The sequence below is a fragment of the Sphaeramia orbicularis genome, chromosome 19 (assembly GCF_902148855.1).
Source record: "Sphaeramia orbicularis chromosome 19, fSphaOr1.1, whole genome shotgun sequence".
NCBI classification, from domain to species: Eukaryota; Metazoa; Chordata; class Actinopteri; order Kurtiformes; family Apogonidae; genus Sphaeramia; species Sphaeramia orbicularis.
In genome coordinates, this window is record NC_043975.1 from 24,593,817 (window position 1) to 24,605,500 (window position 11,684).

General features: G+C 35.0%; 1 protein-coding gene across 1 annotated transcript in view; it reads right to left on the reverse strand.

Annotated features, from left to right (window-relative positions):
* arhgap27 (Rho GTPase activating protein 27) overlaps positions 1–11,058 on the reverse strand; it is a 31,235-nt gene extending 20,177 nt beyond the window's left edge. The window contains exons 1-2 of the mRNA XM_030121596.1: positions 11,042–11,058; positions 8,175–8,986 (exon numbers count right to left, since the gene is read on the reverse strand). Of these exons, the coding sequence (XP_029977456.1) occupies positions 8,175–8,936 (762 nt within the window). The 5' untranslated portion in view covers positions 8,937–8,986; positions 11,042–11,058. The remainder of the gene's footprint in view (positions 1–8,174; positions 8,987–11,041) is intronic.
* Between the last annotated feature and the right edge of the window lie 626 nt (positions 11,059–11,684).

Consider the following 11,684-nt stretch of genomic DNA (forward strand, 5'->3'; position numbering starts at 1 on the left):
GTTACTTTTAAGAATTTACAGATAATTTTAAAAGTCACACATTAAATCAATAATTAATCATTATCAAGACATGAAATGTTCGTGGCTTCTTATATAACAAAAACAGCATGTAGATGAGATATTTGTGTAGTTAACTAAATTCTTCTCCTTCCTGTAAAGTCAAAAAAACCTCAAAATGTACAGATTTTTTAAATCGATGAAAAACTGACAGATTGAGTGTTACTTTTATGTGGTAAGTTTTAACTCTCTCTACTTTTTTTAAGCTAAATAAATGCTTTACAAACCCTCTTGGATTCATTGCAAAATGCACTGTCACAAAGCTGGAAACAAAAGTTTTTAGAGATGCATGGTTCTCACAAGACAGTTAATGCTGCAAATATGATGATGCTAAAAAAATATGAACTGCTGTAGATTAAAGCATAAGACAGTAACATAAACCAGCCAACGAAAAACATCTACTGATATAAAATGCTTACTAACTTTTGAACCACTATATCACTGAATTTACATAATACAGGTAAAAGGAAGTTTCTCAGCCTTTCAGTACCATCAAATGTGTCTTTTTGGACGTTCAAAGGCTCCGTAGTGAAGATGGAAACACCATCATGTCCTGAAATATTGACTCACCACTAAAACATTGTACTTTAACAAATGACAATGGTTATACACACTTGTTTTTATGATCAGTTAATGATACATTTTACCAAGTAAGTCACTTTTTCTTCACTTTTTTCTGCTGTGTTAAAATAACTTTGAATTTACTCCGAGCTCTTATTGAAATCTACCTCATCAATAAAGTAAATACAGAAAAAAAAAAAAAAAAACTGATTTTCACTGAATATACAAAATGCCGACCGTATACAGCAGGGGTGTCAAACTCATTTTAGTTCAGGGACCACATTCAGCTAAATTTGATCTGAAATGGGCCGGACCAGTAAAATAATAACATAATAATATATAAATAATGTCAACTCCAAACTTTTCTCTACGTTTTAGAGTAAAAAAAAAAGTTAATTTACATTATGAACAGGTTTACATCTACAAACTAGTCTTTCAAAAGATGTGAATAACATGAACAAGCTGAAAAAATAAGTGTAATTTTAACAATATTATGCCTCAGTTTATCATTTACACATGTTCATTATAACTTTCAGATCACAGTGGATATACAAACACACAAAACATTTAGTAACAGGCAGAATATTGTTAAAATTATACTTGCTTCTCTTAAGACATTTCAGGTTATTTGCATTTTTTGCAAAATTATACTTTGTTTTAGTGTAAATACATGAAAATATTTACATTTACAAAGCGAAACATTTGGACTTGTCATTATTTATATGTTATTATGATGGTATTTTACTGGTCTGACCCACTTGAGATTGAATTGGTCTGAATGTGGAACCTGAACTAAAAGGATTGTTCATATCTGCAGTGTAATTTTTGCATTTCACAAATTCATCCCAAGGGCCGGACTGGATCCTTTGGCGAGCCGGATTTGGCCCCTGGGCCGCATGTTTGACACCTGTGGTATACAGTAAGTCAGTTAGGAAAAATTTGTTTCTAAGTTGTGACAAATAGGTTTCTAAGGGTTAAACATGTTCTGCAGTAAATACAACCTACACATATATGCAATATGAATCCAAAAACATCCATTAGAGATCATTTAATGCAAAATGACTACTGTTTTTTTCTTTTTCTTAAAGTTTTGCAAGAAGTCATTAGACATGTAGCAGATTATTTTTAACATGCATCTAATGTAAAAAATAAATAAAATAAAAATAAAATAAAGAAACATTTACTTAATTAACCTGAATACTTTTTTCTACTATTTTGTTATCAAAAAACAAAAAGTCCATCATCATACAACCTAAGAAAAACTGACAAGTCTTCTGTGAAGTTAAAACTAACCAAACTTTTAATTCTCATTCCCAACTGGGTGTCTTTCATCCACTTATCAAAATTAAAATCCCATTTGAGACAACCAAAGAGCCAACACACCCTTGATATTAACTGACCTACATCTGGGCTAATTGCTGTTCTGCGCATTACATATGCACACACATGCACACACACGCCAACTGCATGGCAGGGCTGGCGCTAAAGGCTCCAAAGCTCTGCTTGTTGGGAGTTAGGCCAGACCCGTCACATCACCATGGAGATGGCTCTCCATTGTGGGGGAAGAATTAATGCACTTGAGGGGTCCTGGCACGTCTACAGTCCTGTTAAAAGTATGGGGCTCATTCATGCTTCCCTCGAAAGAACAAAATGAAAAACGCGCAAATTGTAATAAAATGCAAAAATAACATTTGGGAATGGAAGCCTCACTCACAACACACACACACACAACACCAACAAACTGAGATGGTAATTACAGTATTATGATACAAACACTATCAGACTGGTCATTACAAGCCTTTGCGAACTTAAACACAAGTATGAATCTTATCAAACATTTTCTCCTTCTCAAAGTGACTCGCGGTTTGCGTCACTTATCGCGTAACCTTGCAACAGGTGCAAAACGCACGCAACTTCCGTAAAACTTACCTGAAACAAAAGTTTTGTCGCTTATTATCAACTACATCCAACAGCACGGTGGGATAGATGAGCTATGTATTGGCAAATACTTCTTGGTGTCCCTGCGGTGCCATTCTGACAATTCCCAGGATCGACATCGGTGCTTGGGAAACCAGGTAGCAGCTGGAGGTTTGGGAGTGGCTGCCAGTTTTCACATTAACTCCTTCCTTGCCTTTCCGAAGCCGCCCAGCCGCCACAACCTGTTCCCAACCTGTTTTTACATCACGGACTATCCCACAAAGACTCGAAAGTTGATAACATACTCTCTCATGTGCAGCTCTGCGCAATTTACGCACCAGAGCGCACGGTCAACCCAAAATGTTCAAGTAAAAAACTATACACACCCTGTTCCAGTGATCCCGCACCCCTCGCAGAAACTTTCGCTGAGCAAAACCGGGTTCTTGAATCAGCTGCTTTTACTGAGGTATTCAAGAAACACCTCTTTGCCCATTGAAATGGCAAGAAGAGACGACGAGCCATTCATATGCTGATGAGCTGGCACACATGGAGCACTGTGAACTCAACCAGTACGATACTCCGAGTCAGGACCCTCTGCAAAGAAAGAGTCCGAGCCAGAAAGGAATCTGGGCCTATTTTTAAGACCTCCAAAGACAATAAATGACTGCAATTCCCAACCCAATGTTAATAAAACCATAGAAAACATAAAAGTACTCTGTACTAGTTGGTAGAACACAATGTGAGTGACTTTGTGTTACTGAAAAATATGTTTAACTCAACTCAGCTTAGTTATATTATGACAGACAGACAGACAGACAGACAGACAGACAGACAGATAGATAGATAGATAGATAGATAGATAGATAGATAGATAGATAACAACAAATTAACTATAATATAATATAATATAATATAATATATATAATATATTATATAATATATATACTAATTGACCCTTTCATGCATGAATTACAAGAACCTTAATCTTTTTTTTTTCTTTTCTTTTTTTTTTTTTGAGTGATTTTATTTCTCTTTAGGCATAAAAAAAAAAACAAAAAAAAAAAACAATGTGATACTTTTTTTTTTATTAAGCTATTTTTCATGGAGTTGCAAAAATGTCCACTCAGCTGGACACCATGCGTTTAAATTTTTGAAGCAAAAAAACATGTATTCACTGTGAAAACTATGAAATAAAAACATTTTAATGCCGCTAATCTGATGTTTTCTCACATTTTAACATACTCTAATAGTAGTCATTACTCACTTCATGGGGATAGTATGCAAAAAAAAAAACTTTTGTTGTTAATGACAGTCTAATAACAATAACAAGGAATTGATTTACACTCAAATATGTTAGATCAAGTTTATCTAGAATAGCAAAGTTACAGTAATTTTATCAATTGTAGTGTACGGGATGATGCATAAGTGTCCACTGTAACGGCTGATATGAAACTAAAATAACAAAATCCATTAATATATAAGAGAACAGCTGTAGAATAGCTGTCCACTGTAGTGACCACTATGCATGAAAGGGTTATTTATATTGGCCTTTTTATAGTAAAACCACTGATAAATTTAAAATTGTTAATAAATAAAAAGTATAGATGAATATGGATCTTTGTTAATGTCATACATCTTCTAAAATTGTGGCCAAACATTTTGAGAATGACACAATATTACATATTTTAAGACAACATCAGTATGATTTTTCACCATTTATGGGATGTATTAACGCTTTAAAACCTGATGTGTCATTGCTGACACACCCTGCGCATATACACTTTGGATGGCTGTAACTCTTTCACAGTTTGTACAACTGGAAAAACTCCTATGGTTTCTGAAAGTTTTACTGGGCCATTGCAGTGATTTCACTCACACCTGGACTGGAAGCTGGAGAAGAAACTGTTTTAGCAGTATTATAACATGCAGTAAATTGTAAATGACTGCTAGATTTTGGAAGATCTGGAAAAGAAATTGCTCTGGAAAAATGGGCAAACGGACTCACTCACAACATATTTTCTAACCTTTTATTTAGTCAAAATAAGAAAAAAGTCCAGGTGGACCATTTTAGGCTTAGGGTTTAAAGGGTTAAAATATTATATACAGGGCTTTAACGCTAATTCTGCCTCTAGTACTTATTCTTCAGTTTGTGGGTGTTTTACTTTACCCACATTTTACTAACATTAAAATGATAAAGTTTTAGGTCATTTTGATTCTAATAGTATATGGGCACTACAACGACCACAGAAATGAAATGGAAACTGTTGGATCTGTCAAAAAAAAAAAAAAAAAACTTGTTTGTTGTTATTATTGCCTCAAGGTCATAAAATGCAAAAAAGGAAATCCATTATTTTGTTTAATGTCCCAATGTTAACTGAACTTGACTGTAGGGAAGATTACAGATTACTTTTTGCAGCCATTTTTAAGATTTCTCACACATTACAACTGTTTTTGAAAGCTGGTAAATTCCAACATAAACCATGTCATGTCACATTTAAAGGATAGGCTGATTTGTCTTGTTTTTTCTGGAGAAACTCTGGATATAAAACCGCCTCCTTGTGTTTGAAGTTAACAAATGGCACTGCTGAATAGGGCAGTGAATAATGGGCCTCCACTCACCAAATAAAAGGACACTTCCTCTGCAAACACATCTGACCTCAGTCCTCAGCGTTAAAGTAAAAGTAAAGTAAAAATAGTAACAAAAGCAGGAATGTAAAAGCTTCATTGCATGTAAAGTAGCAGCAAAATCTATGGTTTGATCTATGGCTAACATGTTATTATATATGACATCATTGTATTATTAATAGTGAAGCATCAGCATTGTCGCAGCTTGTTCCGGTTGTAGCAGCTGCAGGTGGAGTTAATTCGGACTACTTTAGTTACTTCAGTTTCATGCACTAGAACATCTGATAAATGTGAGTCATGTGATGAGTAATAGGAGAAGAAAACAGATGTCTGATAAACAAATCTGTCTTCAGTCACTGATCTTTGATTTATGGTGGGATAGAGGGTTAGAGTGATAGAGTGCAGCGTTAACCAAAATGAATGAAACCATGTGAGAAGTTGATGGATTTGGTGATGTTTGGTGAAGCTGTTAAGAACTAATAAGAATCTGAAATGGGAGTGTGATGATGGAAGCAAAAAAAGATGGAAACAATTGATTTAGTCTTTAACTGTTTTAAATCTTTAAATGTAACTAGATTAGTTGAATAAATGCAATGAAGCAGGGAGTACAATGTTTGTCAACTGTGTGTAAATGAAAGAATTACGTCAGAATTATATTGATACAGTGTGGTGAGAGTAAAATGTTCATTTCTACCTGTTGATAATTGAAAAGTGCATCTACCCTTAACCCATAAAGACCCAGCACTACTTTTATGTCAGTTCTCAAATTACATTTTCTCTATATATACCCTTTTTTAAGTGATTTATCATTATTTATTACCTCCGCCAAGGAGGTTATGTTTTTGCCAGGGTTTGTTTGTTTGTTTGTTTGTTTGTTTGTTTGTCTGTCTGTCCGTTAGTGTGCAACATAACTCAAACAGTTATGGACAGATTTTGATGAAATTTTCAGGGTTTGTTGGAAATTGGATAAGGAAGAAATGATTAAATTTTGGTGGTGATCGGGGGTGGGGGGGCCCACGGGGGTGGGGGGGGTGGGGTGGGGGGCAGACCAGAAAATTTCATCAAAATCTGTCCATAACTTTTGGAGTTATGTTGCACACTAACGGACAGACAAACAAACAAACAGACAGACAGACAAACAAACCCTGGCAAAAACATAACCTCCTTGGCGTGGGGGGGCCCACGGGGGGGGCCACTGATCAGCCTTGGCGGAGGTCTGCGCTCTCCAAGTGCTTCTAGTTTATAATATTTTCCTCTATATTTTGTATTTTATCAGTATAAATCAGGTATTTTCCTATATTTAATTCACTGATCATGAAAATGTTCATTGAAGCTCAGATTAATGTTGAGGGTTATTATATCAGAAACAGAAAAAAAATGAAGAAAAAGGGACTTTTCCAGTCAAATATATCATTAATTGGACATAAACCAAGTGTCTCCATCCACTGTCATTAATCAAACTCCATGGATTTTAGTGGTGAATCAATGTTGTAGAAGATGACGATGTTTCCATGTTCAGTACAGAGCCTCTGAACATCCAAATGGGTCATATCTAATGACCATGAAAAGATGATAAACTGTATTTTACACCAATTATTTACATGTGTTGATAGGATTAGTGGATCTACAGTTATTAAATATTTTAGATAAGTGGATGGTTTTGGTCAGTGATGGATGTTTGGGTCTTTATGGGTTAATTTAATGAAATAATAACATATAGTTAAAGTTAAAAAGCATGAATTTGGAAAAAGATGGGTAAACTGAGTGTTGCACAGTGGTTCAGAGAACTGGCTCTCTGTCTACCTCTGGGAAAAATTATTTTTATACTTAAAGGTAAGCAGCACTTGTTTCATAAAGTGTGGGGACGCTTTATCCAATATCTTGAGAATAATGATTTACAAACCTAATGAATTAACCTGGAGAAAAATAGCTACACCCTCTGCATATCCACGTATCTATTTTACATACATGAATTTTTCTGCTTTTTTTTTTTCTTGTTTTTCTTCCACCTTGTGAATGGACTCTTGTGGACTCATACTCTTGCTGAATGTAAACTTTGAACCACCATGTTTGTAAGTTGCTATTGTGTACTGTTGTAAAAACAAAAAACAAACAAAAAACAAACAAACAAAAAAATCAATAAACATATTGGTTAAAAAAATAAAATTAAATTTAAAAAAATCCAGCATGAATTAAGAGCAAAAAATCTACATTATGGGCTCATCAACTTGAATTTCCATCATGAAACATAAACAGATACTTATTCAGCATATTACTAACTGCAGGAAAAAAGGCAATAACCAAACAATGGATGACACAAGAAGAACTGGCAATAAATAATTGGATAGACATAACCATGGGAATTTATCGGATGGAAAGAATAACCTTCACTGCAAATTTGAAGATGGATTTTTTGTGCAACACTGGGAGAGATGGGTGAGATATGTGAAGCCTTTGAGATTTGATTTTGCTGAGATGAATGCATGAATATGAACCCAAAATCCCCTGAAGGAAATATGTTTTTGTATTTTTATTTACCTTTATTCATACATTGATTCTTTACTTTGAGATCCTGTATGTCAGGACCGTGATGAGCTGCTAAAGATCGTTTTGTTTCGGGTTTTTTTTTGTTTTTTTTACACCCACTCTCTGGATGTGTATAGTTTGTGTATTTGTTTGTTTTATCAATGTATGAAAAAAAAAATCTGAATTCTTTCAATAAAAAGAGAATTAAAAAAAAAAAAAAAAGAATTTCCATCATGAAATTATAACACCAGTAAATCCGAACTCTACCGAAGACACACATCCAAAAGTTTACCAGATCTAAAGGTACAAATATCAAAAATAGGATGTAGATCATATTGTGTTCTTTGGCAGCTGGAAGTGAAATCTTCTAAGCATTGCATGATAATGTCACTGTGTGCATGAGTGTTAAGGTCATTGCTTACTATACCTGATTAAAGTGCGCCCCCTTGTGTGTGAAATATCATATTGAAACACTGAAAACATCTCACCAGCAAAGTCAGAGGTGGTAGAGGTGTGGAGAAAGCTGCATCTTCGTTGGGATTTCCACTCTGTTGCTGAAGTACTGATGTGTCATTTGAGTCAAGTGGCGGCTCAGGAAACACAGTGTTGCCTTCAGGGACCTTTAGCTCAGGTATCATGTCATATACTGGTGGATTCAAGGGCAAAGGGAAATCAGAACTCTCATCATCCATTGTCTGTATATGACACTGATATGTCTTTATTTGCTCCACTTGATCTTCATTATATTGTGAGCTTTTTGGTCGTCCGTCTCTGACCCTTGACACCGCAGGTTTAGCGTAAAGTTCAGAGGCATCAGGTTTTGGAGATCCTGATGGAAGTGATGGATTTTTGGTTTTTAAATTACTGTCAGTATGTGCAAAACTAATGCTCTCTCTAATGGTCTGTGTGTCCACATCTTGCAGGTTCACACATAAACCAAAAGTGGAGAACCGGTAAGTCTCTGGTGGAGTGTTTTTGGTCCCAGTTGGTTCTACCTTTGGTTTAATGTCTGCCCTCTGTACCGGGTTAGTGCTACCCCCAGGGTCTGGGGAGCTGTCAGTCAGTGATGGGAGCTCCCTCACATACTGCGCTGGGATGAAGAAAGGTCTAGAGTGCAGGTCTTTGCGGACGTGCCACCAGTGGTCATTAGTCTTGGCGAGAAGGATGTAACTTTCATCAGGTTTGATTGACACACGGCGCCCATCCTTCGCTGTGTACTCGAACTCATACTCCACTGACACAAGCTCCATGCCCTTCTGTATTACACTGCCATCATGGGTACTGTGTTAACAGTGTGAAGCTAGAAAAAAGAAATGTAAGATTAGTGCGGCTTCAGAAAAAAGGAAACATTTCCACTGCAAAAATCCAAATCTTACCAAGTGTATTTTTCTCATTGCTAGTCAGAATATCTCATCACACTTAAAATAAGACATAATCACTGAAAGAGTAACTTTTCAGTGAGATATAATAACTTATTTTTAGACAATAGATCGGGAAAATTTTATTTCAAGAAATCTTATCGAGGTCATTTTCACTTGTTCCATTGGCAGACTTTTTTTTTTGCTAGATTCAAGATTTTTTTTTTTTTTTTTCTTAATTCAAGCAAAAAAATGAAAGAAAAAAAAGTGAAAATTATCTCACTAACAGGTGGAACATTGATAAAATTGCATTTTTTTTTGCTGAATGTCAGGTTTTTCATATTTGTTCAGTTCATTTGCATTTTTTGGTGAGAGGATAGTTTGTAAATGGAAACATTCTATTTTTTATTTATAAGGACTATGTACAGTTATTTTGTTTTGTTGCATATTCAAACGAAACGAAACGAAACGAAACGAAATGAAATGAAATGAAATGAAACTAAACTAAACTAAACTAAACTAAACTGAGCTGAACTAAATAAACTAAACTACTTTTTCAATTTTTTACAATTAACCCATAAAGACCCAAACCTCCACTGCCGACCAGAAGTATCTACTGAAGTAAACTTTGATACCTATTGATCCATTAATCCTATAAATACATGTAAATAATTGTTGTAAAATACAGTTTGTCATCTTTTCATGGTCATCAGATATGACCCATTTGGACATTCAGAGGCTCAGTAGTTACCATGGAAACACTTTCATCTTCTACAACACTGATTCACCAATAAAACCCACGGAGTTGGATCAATGACAGTGGATGGAAATGTTTGGTTTATGTTCAGTTATTGATATATTTGCTGGGAAAGTCACTTTTTCTTCAGTTTTCTCTGTTTTTGATAATAACCCTCAACTTTAATTTGAGCTTTTTAATAATATCTACATGGTCAGTAAATTAAACATGGAAAAATATCTGATTTTCACTGAAAAAATGCCAAATTCAGAGGATAATTTTATAATGAATAGTGATAAATTACTGAAGACAGGTTAAATAGAGAGAAAAAGTCATTTGGGAACTGCCCAAAAAGTAGCTCAGGGTATTTATGAGTTGAAATAAAGAGAAAATTTTTGGAGTTTTCATTGTTTATCTGTTTAAAGCTATGTGGCCCCAGAATACCCTTGCCTGTTCATATCTTTGTCCTTTTGTTTGACGCCCCTGGTCTAGTCTGTCACAATTCACAGACACATACTTCCATCTATAGAACACTATCTCTGCCTTTGTCTCTTGTGGCATCTTAGTGTTTGAAAATACCACAAGAACACTGATTTACAGAACAGGTTAATGCAGATTTTTCAGATTCATTCTCAAGTTAAAGTAAACGAGCAAATGAAAGCCTCTTTTTCTATATCATGCACAAGAATAGACAGGAAGTTGCATCCATTTGCTGCAAAACTACTTAAAGAGAAATTCACAGACCACTAAGGCAGCAGACTGACTGCTTCGCCACAAAACAGGAAGTCTGCAGCAACATCGACTGAACGTCAGGGCAGCGTCACAACGCAATCTCAGTTTACCATATCAGGCTGTAGTTTAACCATTCATGCACATACACATACATACAAAACATGCTACTTTAGATGGAGAATACAAACTATACAGACTATTTGCTGTGCCTGCAAATCAAGGTGAAAACACCCCCTTTTTTTTGGTCATTTTTAGTTTTGTATTATTTCGACTCTAAAAATCACCAATCTCATCTTGTATGTGCAGCTTAAGCATTGTTTAGAGACCAAAAAAAACAAACAAATAATGGGCTTCTAAAAGTACAGTTAATTAAGTCTAATCTATATCTCTAAGTGCACTTAATTTATCAACAGTAATTCAAAATCACAAGTCAGTGCAATTTAAAATTATGTAATGTAAACACATTATTGTCATGCTTCAATTTCAATATCCTAAGGCTTTAATGAGGAGTAATCAATTCTCTACTTGCCTGATTTTGTCTCCCAGAATGCCTTGTCATCTCTCGTTACAGCTAGAACAGTGTCTATATAAGAGCCGGAGCTGTGAACTGCTCATATGGATGTACTGTGATGTATCAGCTCACTTGACTGACTCTTATTTCCTGTTTCGTGTGTGGCTGCACTGACAGTCGCGAAGCCGCAAGAAATGGGAAGTCTAAGTATAACATGTTTCCCAAAGTGCTCTTAATAATTGTGATTTCTTTTTATGGCACATCGATGATGTTTGGCTGACTGGAAATGTTGGAAGATGTACAGTATATATTTATTTTGATGTTAAACAGCTATATTAATAAAGTAGAGAAATGGGAAAGTCCTCTACTAAAATACTAAGAAAATACTAAGCATAAAATATTAGAGGATACAGTTTATGCTATTTAATCTGGCAAATACAGTATTTTTACACACAAAAAAAATGCATTGGAGAATCAAAGTTACTGTTATGGATTATTACATACTGTATTGAGCCGAAGTAGCTCATATTAGAAAATATTACTTACTGCAAAGGCTGCTGGATCCTGTATTCAGCCTCAAACTGTTTACATGCACACGTCTACTGTTTAATTCTATCATGTAAAAATACTTTTAAAGTGCAGTACATGTAACACTAGAATT